Below are 19,910 nucleotides of genomic sequence, written 5' to 3' on the forward strand. Positions count from 1 at the left end.
TCCCTTTGCCACCCCCCCCCCAGTATCTCTGCCCTGTCGCACCCTCCCGCCGGCCCCAGCCGTGCCTGAAGATGGTGCTGTTACCCTGTCCCCAGCTCCCGGCAGGGACAGAGGGACGGCCCGGGGCATCCAGCCCCTTCTGGGGGTCCTGGCTCCCCACCTACCCCCGGGGGTCTCCGGCCTGACCGGGGGCAGCAGCTGTGGCACCGCTGCCGGGCTCAACGGGTCTGGGACCGGGGTCACCCGGGGCTCTCTGCCCACCCGGGGGTCCCTGGGTCTCCCTGCATCCCACAGCATCCCCAGAGCAGCTCTGGGGCTGGGTGGTAGCCAACTGGTGGGCTGCCGAGGACTGGGTGACCCAGAGCCAGCAGGGACCGCAGCGGGGGGCTCATCTGAGTGCCCCCCTCCCGCCGTGATGCCTCACCCACGTCCTCGGTCATTCTGTGTCTTTTGCCTCCGTGCAGAGCCTCTGCCTCGCCAGGGACACCCGGTACCTGGTCCTGGGAGCTGCCGTGGCATCTGTCACCCGCAGCAGTGAGCAGCTCAGCTTCGAGGCTTCCCTGGCCATCAGGCGTGGTGGAGAGGGAGGTAGGGATGTGGGAAGGCTGTGGCGGCGAGGGACGGGGGTGTCCGTGCCCTCTGTGTCCTGACTTGGGCATTTGGGATCCTCTCAAGCCTGTCTGTAACGAGGGGCTGTGAGGATGTGTGGGAGACCCCGGACCACCATCCTCATGGCTCTTCTCCCCACCAGGTACCCCCCTGTCCTCCACGGAGACCCAGCAGCTCCTTTTTGGCTCTGATGACAAGTGCTTCACCAGGATGACTCCCGTCCTGCTCCTGCTGGCCAAGTCACGGCAGGAGGAAGAGGTGGCTTTGGCTCCTTTTTCCTACCTCTCTGCCGAGGGGGTGGTGGACATGGCTCCGTACCCACAGCTCAGGTCCGTGGCCCTCGCTGCAACCATGGAAAAACACAGGGGCTGGGAGTCAGGGGAGGAGAGGGGCAGCCCCAGTCCTTCTGCTGCGGGACTGGGGTGGGAGGATGTGGGGCAGGGCCTGGTGGGACCCCTGGGGTACAAGGGGACCCCGTGACCCTCCCTCTGTTCTCCTTGCAGCCCACCCCAGGCCGGGACCGAGGAGCTGCCGTCCCCCACCGCCCCAAGCCAAGCCAACGCTTCATCATTGGCACCCCGTGGCAGCAGTCAGTTCCTGAGCATCCTGACCCGATTCATCCGCCAGGTCCTGAGCCCCTCCAGCGAGCCACCCACCCAGCCCAGCTCCCGCCACTGGCTGGACTTCCAAGTGATGGAGACCCTTCCTCACCAGCTGCTCAACCTGTCGGAGGAGGCAGCCCTGGAGCGTCTGGTGCAGTCAGAGGAGCCCTCGGTGCTGCTTTTCCCCCAGGATGGTGGAGCTGTGCTGGAGCAGCACTTGGGGGACTGGCAGCCAGAGGGAACTGTGCTGCAGCTGCTGATGGGCAAGCTGCAGACGGTCATCCAGGAGCTGAGGGACATCTCAGCTTTCCAAGCCAACATGGGGCTTTTCCAGCATCTCCTGAGCTTTTGCTACTACCCGCTGGGGCCGGCTGAGGGTCAAGGCGGCGAGCAGCCGGCCGGCTCCAGGAAGCTGCACACGCTGCTGCTGCTGAAGGTGTTGCAGACGGTGCGGGCGCATTGGCAGGAGCGGAGGAAGGTGCTGCGGCAGAACCGCAGCGCGCGGCACCAAGCCCACTGCCGCCTGCAGGAGCTGACCATCGACCTGCACGACCGCAAGTTCATCGTCATGCCCACCGTCTACGCGGCCAACAATTGTGAGGGTCCCTGCAAGCTGCCCCTCTCCACCCGCGTCCCCAGCTACTACTCGCACACGGTGCTGCTGCTGGGCATGCAGGAGCGGGGCTCGCCCCTCCAGCGGGCTCCCTGCTGTGTGCCCGTCCGCTACTCGGACCAGCTCATCATCAGCCTCTCCACGGAGGGGCTGGAGGTCCGCAAGTTCCCCAACATGGTGGCAGAGGAGTGTGGCTGTCGGTAGAGGTGCCTGCCCGTCTCCCTGCTCGCCCTGATCCTGTTCCCCCCACCCAGGTTTGCCCTCGCAGCTCCGGAGCTGGTGCTTCTTGCTGAGACAGGAGCTCCCCGCATGTTCTTTCCCCACCGTTTGGCTCACTAGTGTTGCTCTGGTTCTGGGTTTGTCTGTAGCCGTGCTGGTCCTTGGGGGCTGCTCTGCAGCCCCACGTTACCCTGCACTGGCTGCTGATGCCGGGGATGCCCAAGGTGCCCGCAGGGCCATCACGGGAGGGCAAGGCTTGGTGGATCCAGCCAGGACCACACTTATTTATCCCTTGCCTTCTGTTCTTGTAGTGGCTGGGCAGGTCAGTTGTTGCTTCCTCCAAGCCCCCCCACCCGCAGCATCCTCTGGCCATTTCCCAGCCCACGGCCCATCACTAAGCCCCCGCCAGCCACGTGGCTCCACCTGCGAAGGCAGAACAAGAGGCAAATCCCCTTGCAGGGACCAGCCTTTATCTGGGGACCTGTCCCCATGTGAGCCAGGGGCCATGGCAAGCTGCTGGCAGTGGCTTGGGGCTCCCTGCTGGGTCATGGCTGCATCGCCCCGCGCTGACCCCACTCCTGGGATGCTGCCAGAGCTGGGGGGGCGAGGGGAGGGAGGGAGGGAGGGCTAAGATTGGGGAGCGATCCCGTTACACCTCCTGGGCTGCTCACACCATTAATAGGAGCGGGTGCAAACGGCTGCCAAAGCACCTGCTCTGTGTCCCCGACAGTATCAGCATGGAGAGCCCGGCTGTCCCCAGATCATCTTCCCAGCTAAGCCCAACCCTCAGTGAGACCCGCCGGGGCTGCTGCAGGGTCCAAATCCCCGGAAAGCAGCTCCTGGGCTTGTCCTGGCTGCAGCCTCACTGGTGCTGGGACCAGCCCTCGGGCTTTGCAGCGTTGCCACGGGGCTGGCGGGGGCATGGCCAGAGGCTGGCACACACTGGCCCTGTCCCACAGCCCACGTGGGAACCCGGGTTAGCCCTGAGCCCCGTACATCAGGGATGGGGGGGGGGCCCACAAAAACCACACAAACATAACCAGGGCCAGGCCCTTTTGGCTTTTTTTTTTTTAAAACATTCGATTTAATACCTTATTAAAAATGAAAATAGTTTATTTTAACCTCTATTGATTTAGCAAATACTTAAACCTGCCGTGGGTTGGGGCTGTGAACGTCTCCTGTAGTTGCTACAGCGCTGCGTGATATTGCACTTGTGTTTTCATTCCTAAAAGCGACTCTGTGAAGGCAAAGCCCGAAGGGATCCCCGGGTGATGGGCTCTCCAGCCCTGGTTTGTTACCAGCAAGCTTCGTGCCACTCTGCAGCAATGGCACTGGGGCCCGGCAAGGTCGGGGTGGTCGTTCCCCTGATGTCCCCCTGAGGATGGCTGCAGCCTGGCTTTGTTAACCCCAAATACACTCCTCTCTTGTTTTGCTTTGAATAAAACCATTAACTGAATTAAAGAGCTACAGAGTCTGGAGACAAATTCTGTTCACTGGGATCCCTGTGCCCACTGCGCCGCCCTGATGTTTCAGGGACCACGGGTGAAAATGAACTGCAAGAGAGATTTCGGGTGGGGATGGAGAAATAGCGTGAAGCCCAGAAGAAGAGAAGATCCTTCCCCTGGTCCTTTCAGGTTGCCTTTGTGCATCTAATCCAGGGGGGGCCCAAAGTCCCCAGGGAGGCTTGTGCCAGGCTCCCGGGCTGCTCTGCCGCTGCTCGGAGATCCTGGAGCGCTGCCTGTGCTGCCCACGCCGCCGGCCCGGGGATGTCTCCGGAGAGCGGGCAGGGAGCGGCAGGGTGCCCTTGCCAGGGGCGGTGGCAGGGTTGGGCCCCCCCCGGATTCAGCATCATCGAGCCCCTCTGTTGCCCCAGCCTCAGTCGCGCCTCTTGCCCTCCTTGGGCCTGGCGATGCCGTCCTTTCCCGGGGCGGCTGCCGTCTCCCAGGGCTTCCTGCCCTTCTGCTGCCGCCAGTCCCTCTTCGGGCTCTCCCCGCCACCATCGGCCCTGCTGGCACGGCCCTTCCACCCCTCCTTCCTGGGCTCATCCCGCTCCCGCCGGCTCTCCTTCCACTCCCGGCCCCGCTTCTTTTGGGGTTGCTGCTCCAGTTCCCGGGGGGCCCGGGGGGCTCTGCCGGACTTCTCTCCCTGTGCCCTGTCCTTGGCTCGTGTCTCCCTCCGGCTGCTCCGCTCTGCCTGGGCAGCACGCCCCTCCCGGACCTTCTCCTCCTTCTTCTCCTCCTTCTTCTCCTCCTTCTTCTCTTCCTTCTTCTCCTCCTTCTTCTCCAGCTTCTTCTCCCAGCTCTTCTTCACCACCGTCACAGCTGGCGGCACCTCAGGGACATCCATGGGCTCTTCGTCCCCATCCTCCGGTGCTGAGCGGCCAAACCACTTCTTGAAGATCCAGGGCTCTGCCTGTGGGGGGGGGATGGAGGGTACCAGGCGCCTGTGATGCAGCCCAAGGGACGGGGACCCCTCTCCATCCCTCCCCCCAGGGATGAGATGCCCTCCCCCCCCCCAGGAGGTGCCCCGAGGATGCTCTTTCTCCCCCCACCCTGGATCCATACCAGGTTGCTGTCAGCATCACCATCATCATCACCGTCTTCGTCGCCATCGTCGTCACCATCATCGTCCTTGAACATGCTGCTCTCTGGCTGGGGAGGCTGGGCAGTCACCACTTCTTGGACCTCCTCCTCCTTGGTGCTGACCACCTCTGGGAGGGGAGAGGGACAGGCCACCGTCAGGAGGGGATAAGGCTGTTGGCGTGTGATGTCCCAGACGTGGGGTCCCAGGGCCACCCCAACCTGGGACATGGCTCCGTCTCAGGCTGGATTGAGGGGATTGGGGCAGCCCGGAGCATCTGAACCCACCATGAAGGGGAGGCGGTGGAGGGTCCTCCCTGCCGCGGCTGACTCCCTCCCTGGAGCACGGCGCTGGAAGAGAGGAGGGGAGAGGAGGCAGGAGGTGGTGGCAGGTCTGGCCACCCTGTCCCCCTCCGTCCGGCTCCCAGCTCACCTTGGAGCACCTGGAAGGTGACGCTAAGCAGGGCGACGACGGAGGCCACCAGGATGCACTTGTTGAGAGTGAGCCCTTCCCAGAGGAGCGGCTCCTCTGCGGGGTCCGGGCTGGGGGGCTCCACCTTCCTCTGTACGGGGAGGCTCTTGGGGACTGGGGACCCCCAAGGAAAACAGCGTTACTGGGGGAGCTGGGAAGCGGCAAAGGGCTCTTAATGTCCTTCTGCACAGCCCATTCCAGGCAGGGACAGGGGCAGGGGCAGGGGCAGGAGCTGCCTGCCCTGCTGCCGCCAGCAGAAGACGGTGTTTGCATTGCAGGGGTGGGGAAAAGAGTGTCATGGGGGCTGCGTCCGAGCTGTTTGGGCCACAATGGCATTACAGCATCCTGGGGAAAACCTCTGCCCATGCTCCCAACCCTGCTGCTCCATCCCCAGCAGCAGATCTGGGCTGGGATGAGGAGGAGGAGTGGGATTTGGGAGGTGGATGAGAAGCCCCATCTCCATGTTGCTGAGCTCCCAGGGGACTGTGGAGAGCAGAGCTTGTCCCATCACGGGTGTCTCCCGGGCTGGCCAGGGATGCAGGACAGGGTCTATGCCTCTGTGGCCACCTGGGGCCAGGCTGCCCATTTTGGGGCAGGGAAGGGCTTTCCTGCACACCTACCTGGAGGCCCGGCAGCACTGCCTTTGGCTCCCACCTTCTCCACCCGCTTCTTCTCCACCGCTTTCTTGTCCACGCCGAGTGGCGCTGGCTCTGGCATGCTCAGCTCAGACTTGTCCAGATCCTGCTCAGAGACGCCAAGCTGGGTCCTTGCCTCTTCTAGCCCCTGCGGGGAGGGCCACGAGCGTGGCTGGGGGTGTAAGAGCATCGCATGGCCCCATGGGGAAATTGAGCAGCGTGGCTGGGTGGGATGGGGGGCATGGGGCACGTCTGTGCCCCCTCCCAGAAGAAGGGGTGCTCAGCGCAGCCATGGAGGGACCCGATCCCTGCGCTCCGCAGCCTGTGGTCACGGTCCTGGGGTCCCCCTGGGGCTGAGCCAATGTTGCCACCGGCCCCAAGCGGCACTAACCAGGCTCGTCACCAGCTCCTCGAGCATCTAACTGCAGTGCATGTATTTGCATCAGCAGCCTTAAAACACGCTGGATTTTTTTTTTTATTTTTTTTTTTGGTTTGCTAAGATGGATTTAGCCACTAGCTGGCTCCGTGCGGCAGAGCAGGCGCTGGGGTGTGGCCCAAGCACGTATGGGTGGGCTGGTGGCTGCTGACCCCTGAGCTGGGCTTGAGCCAGCCCACCCCAGAGTAGCCCTCGGGGCTGGATTCGCCATGGTCACACATATCCACTGAGGGCAGCAGGTCAGATCCAGGGGTCAGCGTGGCTGGAGGAGAGGGAGCACACCACGCGTTGGGGTCTGGGCTTGGTGCTGCTGGGGACGGGAGGTTTGGTGGACGGGCTGGCTTGTGTCAGCGGCACCGGATCAGTGCCGCGATGGAGAGCTGCCCACCGGCACGGATCAGTGACAGTGACAGCTGAAGGACACGGCCCTCGGCTCCCCTGGGATGGATGTGCTGCAACACCCTGCAGAACCCTCCTGGGCTGAATACCGCTGCAGGACAGCCCCCTGCTCAGCCCCCTGCCCCAGTGCAGGGAGCACCCCCGGCAGCCCCCTCCGGTCCCGGGACACTGCACACTTACATGGGCTCTACAGCTCTCCCCGTCGCCGCTCACCGGTGCATCGGCATCTGTTAAAGACAGGCACAGGGCAGTTCATCAGGCGGCGAATTCGGGGAGGTGGGAATCGCCAGGGGCTGGGGGTGCGTGGTCTTCCCACTGCCACCCGCCAGCCCGCAGAGTGGGGACATCACGGCCACATCCCCCCCCCGTTAGAGCAGCCGGGTCACCCGTGGAGAGAGGTTTCAGAAGACAGGCAAAAAAAACCCCTGGCCATCGTGGCAGCAGTTGGCAAGGTTGGGGTGTAAAAGCAGCAGCGTGAAGGTCAGGGGCTGCTGAACCCCAAAATGTCACCATCCTGGATATCCCCAGGGAGCTGCAGTCGAGGGGGACGGTGACCTCCCTGCCAAGGCATATGGAGGGGACGAACAGCCCAGGGTGCACACAGACACCCTGAAAACACATGGCTGGAGGCAGCTCAGGATCTAGCCTAGAGAGCAGGACAAGCTCCAGGTACCATGGAGCAACCAGACCACAAAGAAGACCTCAAACCACCCAAGAGAACCACGAAGCTCAGGGATGACTCTCAGGTCTTTTCCCAGATGTGAAATGGGAGAGAAAACTGGAGGGTCCCCAGGGCTCTGCAGCAGTTCGACGCACTGAAGGGCTGGGGAGTGTGCCAGGCTCCTCGGGGGTTTCTCTGCCCCTGGGTCTGGGGTGAGCTATGATGGGGTGAGGATGCACCAACAAGGTCCCAACACCATGCAGCCTCAGCCTTCTCGGCACCTCCGAGCGCAGCTCTCACTCACGGGGATCTCGATGCCGCATCCTTGCAAGCCCTCACCAGAAGGAGGAATTTTTGCCCCCTTTGAGCCAGATTTAGTTTATTTTCCCCCAGCGGAAGAATGAATGCTGAGAAAAAAATACCAGTTCCCAGGACAAACTCTAAGACGTGATACTGGAAATAAATAAGAGGAAACCTTTTGGCTGGGAACCATGGCCTGAAAGGTCTCTGCTTTCAAGAGGAAATAAAAAAAAGTCCTCAGTTTTGTTACAGTGATGGTGAGTCTGGTCCTTTCTCTGCTGGGAAGTGAAGGCGCTCCCCCAGGATTCTTATGTTGGCTAAGGGGGTTGCCAGCCCCAAGGAAAGCACAAAGATGGAGAATTTTTCCTTAAAGAGTTTTTCCCCCAAGTGCTTGACATGTTTTTGACCTACACAGCTATTCACACTTTCTTTGAGCAAAGATGGGTGCGAGGAAGATGGAGGAGGGCACAAGCCTCTGTTCCTCTTCACCCTGGCCACAGCCGACATCCCCGCGGGGTCGGTGCCGCGTGGGTCCCACTCGATGCCTGAGGTCACACCATGATTTCATGGTGCCACCTCTGCCAGGCTGAGCCCTATCCTGCAGGACCTCGAGCATCACGGCAGCGATGCTGGCACAGCCACAGCCAGCACCTCCTGGCCACCGGCTCGTGGTGAGGACAAGGTACCTTTTCTCCCATCCTTCCTTGGCCGCCTCTGAGCACTTCCCACCCGCCTGGGCAGCTCATCGGTGGCCTTGGGGCATCCCAAGTTTTTCTCCAACACCTCACGGGGACCTGCTGCCATGTCACTTCGAGGGACTCTCACTAAACTGAGAGGGATAAAACAAATGCCGGGTGGTCAGCAGGCAGCAGCATCGGTGCTGGGCAGCAGTGCCCTGCAGCACACAGCTGGCCCACCACATCCTCGCTGTGGTCCCCAGTCCTTGGCTGAGCTCAGGTCCCTGTCATGGGGTGCCGGACTGTTCCCACGCCTCCGTCCCTTGAGTTTCTCCCAGACGGAGGAGCCCAAACTGCCTCCAGCCCCCGGGCACGTTTCCAGGTTTTGCCACGATGGCTGCTGGGCTCTGCGACAGCCACGCTGCGACCGGGCAGGCAGCCATCCTCCCCCCTGCACCAAGTGCCCCACAGGCGTTAACTCGGTCCCAGAGCTGACCGGCTCCGTGTATGGGTCTGTTCCCCTCCGGATGGGAGATGGGGATCCGTGCCCTGGCAGGAGGCAAATGCATTTCAGGGCTCTACAGCCCACACGAGACCCTCATCGCCAGCCAGGACGGGTCGTGTCACCTGCAGGAACAGGCTTCCTGGGGCCGGTTCCTATCGGACCAGCGCCGATGTAACGTGTACGCAGCCACTGCCCACGCCAAGCAGGGCAGGGATGGCCACCGATGCCGGGGATATTTTGCCCATGGCAGGGGTGATCACCCAGAGCGCAGCTCCTGCCCTTGGCTCACACTGACTCCTGCCCAGGAGACCTCCCGTACGACTGCTCGACCCATCCATCCCCTCCGCGGCGCTGCCTGTGTTCCCACTCCCTCGGACGCATGCTCCGCACGCCAGATCCTCTCTTAAATGCATAAAATTGCACTCTCAACGAATAATCAGCTCCGCTCTGCTGTCGCTGGGACTGTTCCTGCACAAGCTCCTAAGGTTGCTTCTACCGCTGACTCACATCAAAGAAACTTCCAAAAATAGTCCCCTCGCCTGCCCTGCTCTCCCTGTGCACGCTCGCATGGCAGCACCAGGACAGGCCCCGTGGCCCCCATCCACCGCCGGCCGGCAGCGTGCCGAGCGCTGCCTCGCGGGCTGCGCCCGTGGGGTGCCCCATGTGAAAAGGGGGGCTAACTGAAAGGGTTAAAAGCCACAGAAAGTCGTACCTGGGGCTCGACCACCGCCGCCTTGCCTCCAGCCCCCTGGCTGGCTCCGGCTCTCCGGGGTAATATACAGCAACAGCTGCCGAACCGTGCCGGAGCAAAATAGCACCCAATCACCGGGAGCCGGAGCACCCGCGCCTCAGCCCCAGAAAAGGCAGTTTAGCCCCAGGCATCGAAAGCAGGGGCTGCGGCTAGCAAGGCGGGTGCAGGGGCATGTGGTTCTCAAGGGCACCTGGGACATGGCTTGTCCCTCTGTGAGCCCCCCCCCCCCGCCATGGAGAGCAAGAAGAGGGGAGAAAGGACCGTTTGGTCCCCGACCTGGGGTCTCTGAGCCAGCTGTGGGATGGACACGGGTGCCGGGGATGCAGAGAGGCAGATCAGAAATCTGCCAGGCACGGTTAAGAAGGTGGTGGAGGGGAGAGGAGGAGCAATCCCCTGGGACCAGCAATGCTTAGACAACCCCAGTGAAAACCACTTTTTACCAGCGTTTAGGTCCTTTGCCCTCCGACTCCTCCGATTTCCCCACCGTAGCTGTTCCTGCAGCCAGGTCCCCAGGAGCCCTGCTGCGGCCACAGGCACCTCTTGGGGAGGCAGGGAGGGATGGGATCCTCACCGCAGCTTCCCGCTCACACGAGGCAGCGAGGAGATGAAGCATCTCTCATTTGGGGAGCTGAAAAGGACCATCAGGCTCTGGCCCTGCCTATGCCAGTTACCCAGAGCCCCCAGCTCAGCACAGGCAGGTACAGCCTCAGGCAGAAGCGCCTGGTGCAGGGGACGTGGTGCAGCCGTGACTGGTACCAACCCGGCACATCTTGGAGGCATCTTGCTTTGAGGACATCTCTCTTATGGAGAGCCACTTCTGAAAGGCTTCAGGTTTATAAAAAACCCTGAAACTGTAATGTTTCACGGCTGCAGTACTGACATTTTTCTTTAGCAGAGGTGTGAAAAGTCTTTAATTGCAAGATCTAAAGGAGGAATAAATTGGGCACTGGCATCCGGAGGGGACTTAGCCTTTTTCCAGGGCTCCGGACACCCGGTGAGCCTGGGTCATGGTCTTGCTTTAGGACCATGCAGCAAATGAACTCAGGAGCAGTCGTCTGCTTTCCAGGGCAGGGATTTCCCCTCTTTGGCAGAGACAGGACCGAGCATGCCGTGAACCCTGCTGCGGTATAAATAATGCGCCGCAGAAGCTGAACGCAGATGGAGAAAGGGATGGAGCTGTAAACACAGCCCCCCACACCATGCCAGGGTAGTTTTCTCAGTTTTATTCCCACTCCAGTAAGGTCAGGGCTGTTAACTGTTCGCTTTATAGGAACATAATGAAAGCAGAAAATCATAAACAGGCCAAATTAAAATCCCTTCTTCTCCCAGTTAATTGTTTTCTATGGTGCTTGCAGGTTCGTAAGCCTCCTCCTGCCTCCTGTGGGCGAGATGCTCCTCCCAGGAAAGAAGCTGGGGGTTTAATGGGCAACATCTGCATGCACACAGCTCAGGCAAAACGTCCTCCTGCTTTGTCCCTGCGTGGGGCCATGGGACAGAGAGCTCTCCTCACCCTTTCTGGGACCTTTCAACACCCTCCCCTGTAGCTGGGAGGGACCAGGAGCGTTTTTGCCTCCACACGTTTAGCTCTGAGCAGTACCCTGTCGAGCTGCAAAGCCTCCACCTCCATTGGACAATTTATCCCAGGCAGGTGGAGGAAAGAGATTCCCAGAGGCAAATTCTTTCCTAATCCCTCGAACACCCCCAAATCCTGGCTTCTCCCTTGCCCTGAGACTGATAACAGTGTCTCTGGGATGGGGTTAGCTCAGAGAGGGGGAAACACGATCTGGCTGTGAGACCAGGCAGAGAGAAAGCTGCCGGTGGAAGAGCTCGGGAGGGCCATCAAGCAACGTGATGGACGGCAGCCTGGCTGCACACGGGCTGCGCTCCATGTCCCGGCTAAATATTGACTCTCTGGCTTTGGCTTGATAACACAAATGTATCTTCTCTGACTTCCCAGGCTATCAGCTTGCCTCAGATTCATGTGGGTGCATGACTGTCTGCCGTGCACCGGCCGCCCCTGAGGCTCTGCTGTGGCTTCGTGGTTTGTGGTCCAGATGGACTGAGTTGTGCTGCAGCATCCCCTCGCTTCTATGGCAATGCTCATTTATCCTCCCACAAGGACAGAATCTTCTTTCTTCCCATCTTTAATAACTCGCAGTCAAAAGGCAATCATAAAGACATACAATTAGTCACTGATTATTTTCGGCACAGGTTAGTTCTGGGGACGAATTTTCCTTTTCTCCATGCAATTCCCCCTCTCCCCAGAGCCTCTACTGCTATGGCAGCCCCAGCCCGACTCCGTCTCCTCCTGACACTGGTACAAGGGGAGGCAGATGCTCGAGCTGGTTGTGCTGGTGGGTTTCCTGCTGCCCCGGCTCTCGGCCCAAACCTGCCGTCTCACTGGGCTGGCTGCAGGTCTTTCCCCCCCGATTTCATCCCTGGCTCCACCAGACCCACCCAACCGGGTTCCCAAAACCTGGGAATTGAAAACATCCTTCCAGCCCTTGAAGCATTTATCCTCCAACCCCTCACGTAGGCAGCGTTGGGCTCTTGACCTGATTTTAAAGACAAGAATCTGGATGTTGCCTGCTAAGTCCAAGTCCTCTGGGCAAAGCACAGCTCTGTAGGTTGGTCCTTGCTCCAGCAGGAGCCGTGTCACCTCCACACCGGCATTGTCCCTTTGCGCATCTGCAGGTGGCAGTGGGTGCCGGCTGATCCGGGGGTATGCAGGTGAGTGCCCCCCCCACCGCTGCCGGCTAAGCCGCAACGCGCTGCCTGGCAGCTGTTGGCACCAAACAAATACCTGCTGGAGATGCACATGGCGCTCAGGCCAGGTGTTGCACGGGCTTGTTGTAGGTGCTTCATGTCTCGGAGCCCTCCACCCTTCTCTTAGATGTGGTCGGAGGTTGCCACTGGGCTGAGATGTGATCAGAGGGGGGGGTAGCGGGGCTGACGGCTGGAAGAGACGATCACAGAAACACGATTTCTCAGGGAAATCAGGTGAAGGAGCATCCTGATTCCTCGCACGATCGAAAACCTAAAGGCACAGGTGTCCCCATAGCAACGTGGCCACATCCCAGCGCTGACAACAATATTCTGCTGACCCAAAATTCCTCTTTCAGTTGGATCCAGCATACATCAGCTCTTCCCATCCTGAACAGTTGTGCAATATCTGTGTGCTGAAACACAGCTGCTGCCTCCTTACCCTGAGGTAGCAACACATCAGCGTCAGCCGGGGAGATTATTTCTCCGTGTGACTGCAAGAACCACAGACCTTTATGAGTGTTGGCATTATTAAGAAGTGCTCGGGAAGTTACAGGAAGCGAAAAGATGTCTTCTCTCTGCCAGCTGTGCTTTTCCTGTCAAATCACGATCTGTCATCACGGGAGATTTTAGATATGTTGAACTGAGCAATCTCCTTGCGGAGGTGCAGCTAATTGAAAGCCCGGAGCATTTTGGAAGCTGGATGTTCCTGTGGCTTCACGCCACCAGGCATTGCAGCGGGGTTGGGTAGCACTGCCCGTGTTGGAGGGAGCCAGCGAGAGAGATGGAGCATCCTCTGCACAAGCCGATACCCACAGCTGATATCTGGACGGGCTCCGCTGTCCCAGTGCCATGCCCTGGCTGGCTGCTTGCAGGTCATGGCCCTGCTCTGTTCAGCTAATGGAAAGCATCTGGTAGAGGAGAACTGCTGCAGGAACTCAGACCTGGGCCCTTCCTCATAGCTGCAGTGATTTGGTTAGCCAGGAAAACATAGCCAAAGGTGTCTTCTGCCTCCTCTCCTGGGGCGAGGGTTTGACATGGTGTGGAACTGTAGAGGAAGAAGATGGGAGCTCTGCGGAACAGGTACCGGCTCAGGCCAGTCCCTGGTTTAACAAATCACAGCTTGCAGCTTCTCTGAGGACTTTCTTCTTCCTCTTACCCTGAGCTTTTAGCCGTGGGTGAACCTGGTGGGACAGCAAGCCAGAAACACTATGGGTCTAAAGGCAAGGGGATGTCCTGCCTATGGTCCGGGCTGGGAGGACACACCACCCCACAGGGTCTTCAGGAGCACAATGCTGCAGACTAAGCACCAGCTTAACACATTTGTCCGGCTGAGGACGGCAAAGGTGATCACATCCGTCAGAGGAACGCTCTCCCATGTCACCTCTGGCTTTCCAGCCCTGAGCTACAGCTGGCCATCCATCCATCCAGGTACAGAGCCGTGGCCGTGCCAGACACATGCACCCACCTGGAAGCAGGATCCCAGTTGCGTTCAGGGTCTGGGTTGTCTCATAATTGTTCCCAGTGATGGAGGAATTGTGCTGGGGACAGGCCTCAGCTTGGCAGAGCTGAGCAGGACAAGGAGCAGCCGTGGTCCTGCCCTCAGGTCCTGGTCCCTGCAGGTCACCATGGTCCAGTTACAGACCTCAGTCCCAGGACTGGCTGGAGCTTGGGCTACTCGGCACCATGACAAGAGATCAGACTGGCAGGGGGAGAAAACACCCCATCGAATACATTCGTAACTGGTCAAGAGCTGTGCGGATGTGCTCTTAAACGAAACGAGCTTGTTAGGTCTCTGCAAAGAGCAGAAGAGGCAACAGAGAGGGTGTGGGAAGCCCCTTTTGCCCCGCATGTCCTCCCTTGCCGTGACATCCCTGTCTGAGCAGGGACGAGCACAGCGCAGGGACGTACCACAGGCAGTGATCCCACCCGGGGCGAAAGCTCCCGGCCCCCCAGCTCTCAGCGCAGCAGCTGGGATCACACATGGGTGAGTAACACCCACATCCCACCGCGCTGCTGGCGGCCAGAACAAAACACCGATGCGCTGTCGGAGGGAGAGCCTTTCACTGGGCTCACCTCATCACCTCGCTAAAAGCATTGATCCCTCAGCGCGCTATATGATCTATAGATATTCAGAGCAGTTCTACATTAAAGCCAATCTGATCACACTCTAATCCACGTGTGACCTAAATACTCTGACTTACAAATCTCAGAGGTTTTCACTCTCTTTGCCTGGCAGAAGGAGCAGCATTCAGGTCAGTGGGAACAGAAGATGCCGGATCCCATTAAATGCTACTTTTAGTCTCGGCTGCTTTCGGTAATTGTTCCATGATCCGTTTTCTAACAGCCCAGCGTCGCTTAGGGCTAATCATTATTCTTTTTGAAGATTTACAGCTGTTAGTACCTCCGAGGAGAATACAAGTACGCGACTGTGAACATGACATTTCAAACGAACTGTCCTTGGAAGTGCCACTTGGGAACGGGGAAAGCGGCCGCGATGCTTGTCCCTTGAAGGGCTGCTGCTGGGGGCTGTTGCTTTATCAGTCTGAAACAGCCATGTCAGGGGAAACTGAGGGAAAAGGAGATTGGGGGGGGAAGCGAAGCTTTGGGTAAGGGGTGCTGGAACAGTCTGGAAATAATAATCCCAATGATCACAAATCTTCCCCTTTTTGACTTTACTGCAGGAGGGCAGCGGCTGGTTCATTTTAGTGCCTTTATCCGCTGAGGTTTGGTCCCCCCATGCTGGCAGTGTGGGGGCTGTAGATGCCGACCCATTCCCTCCTTTCCAAATCACACCCAAGGAAGGAGCCGCTTCCCTCTGCTCCAAGCAGGTGCCCTCCAAACAACACAGGGCATCAGGAGCGAGAGGGGTCTGCTACCGGCGCTGCCCCGTGCAAGTGGCGAGGGGCTTTTCCCCTGCTCCTCGCAGCAGCCGGCATCTTTGGGATGATGGCAGCCCACCGGAGAGCAGGTCCTGCTGGTTTTAGCACCTTTCCCAGGGCTCCAGGTTGTCCCCACATCATTAATAACACTGCGAAGCCCCAGCGGGACCAAGCAGCCATTTCAAAAGCAATCAGCCCGTGTCTAGAGAAATGTCTTTTCATCCCTCTGCCATCTTTGGGGGGATGCTCACAGCCCTTGGCAGCTGCACCGGGAGCTGCCAGGCTGCGGGACGGCAGAGAGGAACCTCGGCCCCGGCACCCTCACGCTGGCTGTGAGATATGGCAGGGGGAGGAGATGCCCCAGGCAGGGTTCAGGTCTTTAGGGTTAGGAGGGTCATAAAAGAACAAAATCTACCACAAAGTACAGCAGAAAGTACTGCAGTAACAGCAAAAATAGCAGAAACTTCCTACCCACCCCAGACCGTTGGCTTGGGTTTCCCAGTTTCCCCATGCCTCCCCACTTGGTTCCCCATTTCTCTCTCTGTTATCAGACCAGAAATTCCCAATTTAAAATTCAGCAGACTTCAGAAACCAAGGGCAAAAGTTTACGTGCCAGGCTTGTCTGTTCTCTCCTCCCTGCCTCACACCACGGATTTCTTGGTTTCTTTGTGACAGTAAAAGAAAGCTGGAGAGGTTTGGGTTGTGCTTTCTTAATAAAAAATCTCCCCCTTGACAAGACCAGGACTGTCTGCTCTGGTGCTGCTTGCCCCTGTAAGGCACTTGCTGGGGTCCTCACAGATGTGTTTTGTCATCTCTCCAAGGTTTGGAAACTTTGATGATGACTTTCCTTCTCCAAAATTTTAGCTGGTCTCTAAACTACTTTGTTAATTGTAAGCAGCACAGAAAAGGCTGGGACCAGGGGACAAGGTTTTTGAATGACGTTCCCTTCTGCTCCAGCTTTCCTTCTCCCTACTTGCATAAAGTAATGCCAAATGAAATACATTACGTAATAGTAACAAGCAAGAACCAAACCATCAAGGCCTCAAAATAGCAGCAAACTCCCTTTCCCAAGCCACATTCTTAATTATTCCATTTTCTCTCCTTTTTGCCCACCACCCTTAGTGTCATCCTGCAGACCAGGTTTTGTCCAGTGCAGGCAATTCCACTGCAACAAGGCAAATAAATAATTGTTTGCATCTGGCCTGCTTGCAGGTCTGTAGGAACTGTAGGGCTTTCAGCTCCCATCCTCCTGGGATAAATTAGAAGACATCAAAGCACATGATCTTTAATGTTTTTTAGTCCTTTCCCAAAATGTCCCTGCTGGTCATTTGTTCCTAAACTATGTCCTGCTCAAACAGCACGCAACATATTTAAAATAAGCCTTGAGACTCCCCACAGCTGCGACCAAACTACAAGAAACCCATGACTGTGGCTGGCTGAAGCAAAGGACAAGCAGACGAAGAGACGGATAGAGAATGGAGCATCCTCCCTTGCCATAAACCCAGCTTCTGCTGACCCCCCACCACCAAGCACCCAGAGCCCAGGAAGCCAGCACCCTGCTCTGCCATACCGGAGCCAGCGTGCTTTTGGCTGGAGCCGACGGTCTGCAGCTAAGCAATTAAATTTCCCCTCCACCCTGTAGCACAAACACAAAAGCCTACCAGGAGCATCGCTCTGCTTTCGGCACCCGCGGCCGGGAGCTTGCGCAGAGCCCATCCGTGCGGCACTAAGAGGAGAGATGCCGATGTATTTTATGCTCAAGGGTCATCGTTAATACCCGCAGCCTGCAAGGGCTTTGCTGAATTGCAAACACTTCGCTCGAGATGCTGGGTTGCAGGTCAAGAAGAGTGTTGCCAGCATAAATCCAAGGCAGCTTCTCTGAATCCATGCGGTTATGCTAGATTTATGAGGAAATTATGGAGCTGTGGCTCTTTGGCATCATAAAGACCCGTTTTTAGGACTGATGCTTGTTCACAGCTCCCTGCCATCACCAGAAGAAAGCAAATGTCCTGGAAAAGCCAGGCTGCAGTCACCAAATCGCCATGATTAATACAAGCTTAGGTGGAATTTTTTAATGAATGACAGAGCAGAAGATTCAAGAATGAACCTTGAATGAAAGCGGGCTCCTTGAATGAAAGCAGGCTCTGCCCACCTGGCTGGGGGAAGGTCTTTAAAGGGACTTGGACAAGTACCTCCACCCGGATGGCTCCTGAGTTGAACAATCATTCAGTCTGGAGCACTGCCCTGGTTTTTATGCTGTTTTCTCACCAATACCACATGGCAATGTAAGCATCAAGGCTTGTTCTGACTACTGACCCTTCTCTTTTCCCTCCTGAAGAAACCTAACCACCTCATTCTCACTCTGGTTTCAGCAGCCTGTGGTGTATTTTGGGGCAGGACGTAGCCCTCCATCCATGATCACGCCTTGGATCGCAGCAGCAATGTTTGGCACAGACTGAATTAGTTCCCATGATCGTCTACGACACCAGTCTGGTATTTCTTGGCAAAAAGGCACAAAGTAATGAAATGCGCCCCAGGACGGGGCAGGTAGATGCAGAGACACGCACGGGAAATGGCAGCGTGCCGGTGTTTGCTTGCGTGCACAGCCAGCGAGGACTTGAGGCAGAAGCCTGCGGGCTCTGGTAGTAACAGCTATTTAAAGTGATGATGGAATTATCAAAAAATGGCAACACTGGTGCATGAATCGGCAGAAGAGCAGGAGATGAGCTGCTCCATAGCCTTCTCCCAGCACCAAGTGAGAAGGTGGGAGCCAGCCAGGCTCTGTCCCCCAGTTGCACCCTCGCATCTCTTGTCTAGGGACTCCTCAAAGTGACCACTGAAGATTTTGTGACTTTGGTCGTACATCCCAACTAAAGGACCAGGGACCTGGATCCAGGTGTAGGCTCCATCCTGGGAAGAAAAGCCAGGCACAACAGCTGGAAGGGGGGTTTTGGCAGGGCACTGGGCAGGAATTGCCTTGTCTTTTCCCAGCTCTGGGGCAGGCATTTGACTTTGAAGCGTGGCTGCCCTCGAGTGGTGTCTCAGGGGCACGAGTGAAGCCCCTTAAAGGGATGCACGGTTGCAACACAGCTCCAAGACATACCCATAGTTTCATCAGTTCCTTTCCCTCCTCCTTGCCCCACATGTGCCCAGCCTGCTTCATGCTGGGAGGTATGAAAGCAAAGCCAGCTGAGTCCTTTTGCTGTTTTTTGGGTTTTTTTTGTTCCAGTGTAATGCAAACAGCAGCCTGAAAGAATTTCCTCCTCAAGCCCCAAGTTAGGCCCCAAATTAGCCATTCAAAACCACGAGGGTTTTCTTTCCGTAGGAAATGCTGCAGGAGCCTTAGGCACCAGCAGCTCCCTGTCTCCAAATACCATGTTTGCCAGGCTCAAGCCTCTGCATCTCAGGAAGGAGCCAGGTCTCAACAGCACAGCTGAGCATGGTCTCCAAGCCAGTCCCAGGTCTCTGCAGTGATGCAGCTGATTTCATATTCTAGATATCCAGGGATTTTAATAGCAAAAGCAAGGAGAGCACAAGACACCTCCCCTTCGACCACCTCTGCCCCTCCAGAGATGTGGGGTGGAAGAACCCCCTCCATCCCCATCAGCTTCTGGCAGGGTTGGATGGATCTCATACACCCCCTAAAGCCTGGTAGTGACACCCACCTCTAACAACCCGCTGCTTATTTCCGACCCTACATAACACAAGGAGGGTGCTATGGAAATGCTGGGGGAGGGGGAAGAGGCAACTCCCCCACTTCATGCCCACAGAAGCTATCCCCAGCTGGAGGACCAACCACCCCCAAATTGCTCTGTGGTCACCACTGGGCTCTTCTGTCCTACAGTGACCAGGACCAGAGACAGAAGGTGCGGTGGCCCAGCAGGTGATAAGCAAGAGAATGAGGAATATGTCTGGAGAAACGAATCAGCCTGCGCCAGAATCCCATTTGGAGTGTTTTGCTCCTGTACTCGGAGGTGAATGATCTCATCGGAGAAGCATCAAAGGCAGCAAACCATTTCTGCAGGTGAATGAACAACAGAGCCAGGCTGAGAACCGCGGGACAAGCCGAGACAGGTCACAGCACAAGGCAGAGACGGGGTTTGGCTACAAGGAGGTTCGAATCTCTGGGCTGCCTCGTGGGAATTTCTTTTAAAGTCAGGCTGGGGAGGAGCATTGGTAATTGCTCCACGACAGGTCCAAGAAGTGAATAATTTTCCAAGAATAAAGGTTAAAAGCCTAGAGACTCCAATGAAAGGCGCTCTATAAATAGGACTAAGTAGGCAGAGCAGTGGGAATAACGGGCAAAAAAACTTGCTGTGGAAAAGGGGTGGAAATGATCTGACACCCACGTCAGGATTGGACATGCGGTTGTCTCTGCCAAGCATATGTTTTACATAAACTAACATTGCAAAGAGGTTTGGTTTGGTTTTTTTTTTTTTTAAAAAAACAACTTTCGGACACCCCTCTGAGAGCACGGCCCATTGCACCTCGTGCCTGATGAGAGCAGTGAGCTGTCTGAAACCATCCTACCCCAGTGATACACGACTTGACTTGTCCCTGGACCAGAGCATCGTGCTGGTGTGTGGGACAAGGCACCAGGACAGCAGCTGAAATATGGTGTTGCTCAAACCATCACGTGAGATGACTTCTGCTGTGCCCAGAGGAATCGGAGGACCCTTTCTACTGATTTCTGTCCTTTGACCCCATCCCTTGGTGGGGACAAGCAGGGTGCCCTGGCCTGGGTGCAGGCAGGCAAGATGGTGGGCAAGGACAGCCTAGCTGCCAACGTGGGTGCTGCACAGCGGAG

General features: G+C 57.6%; 2 protein-coding genes across 2 annotated transcripts in view; one reads left to right on the top strand and one right to left on the bottom strand.

The window, feature by feature from the left end:
* AMH (anti-Mullerian hormone) overlaps positions 1–3,066 on the top strand; it is a 7,707-nt gene extending 4,641 nt beyond the window's left edge. The window contains exons 4-6 of the mRNA XM_010566617.1: positions 465–588; positions 752–938; positions 1,113–3,066. Coding sequence (XP_010564919.1) covers positions 465–588; positions 752–938; positions 1,113–2,028 — 1,227 coding nt within the window. The 3' untranslated portion in view covers positions 2,029–3,066. The remainder of the gene's footprint in view (positions 1–464; positions 589–751; positions 939–1,112) is intronic.
* Positions 3,067–3,918: 852 nt separating this feature from the next.
* The window catches only part of LOC104831212 (junctional sarcoplasmic reticulum protein 1-like), a 31,256-nt gene continuing 15,264 nt past the window's right edge, over positions 3,919–19,910 (bottom strand). The window contains exons 2-7 of the mRNA XM_010566630.1: positions 6,745–6,791; positions 5,715–5,877; positions 5,056–5,208; positions 4,911–4,973; positions 4,608–4,753; positions 3,919–4,455 (exon numbers count right to left, since the gene is read on the bottom strand). Coding sequence (XP_010564932.1) covers positions 3,919–4,455; positions 4,608–4,753; positions 4,911–4,973; positions 5,056–5,208; positions 5,715–5,811 — 996 coding nt within the window. The 5' untranslated portion in view covers positions 5,812–5,877; positions 6,745–6,791. The remainder of the gene's footprint in view (positions 4,456–4,607; positions 4,754–4,910; positions 4,974–5,055; positions 5,209–5,714; positions 5,878–6,744; positions 6,792–19,910) is intronic.

The sequence above is a fragment of the Haliaeetus leucocephalus genome, unplaced genomic scaffold, assembly GCF_000737465.1.
Source record: "Haliaeetus leucocephalus isolate CR32 unplaced genomic scaffold, Haliaeetus_leucocephalus-4.0 Scaffold215, whole genome shotgun sequence".
Taxonomy (NCBI): Eukaryota; Metazoa; Chordata; class Aves; order Accipitriformes; family Accipitridae; genus Haliaeetus; species Haliaeetus leucocephalus.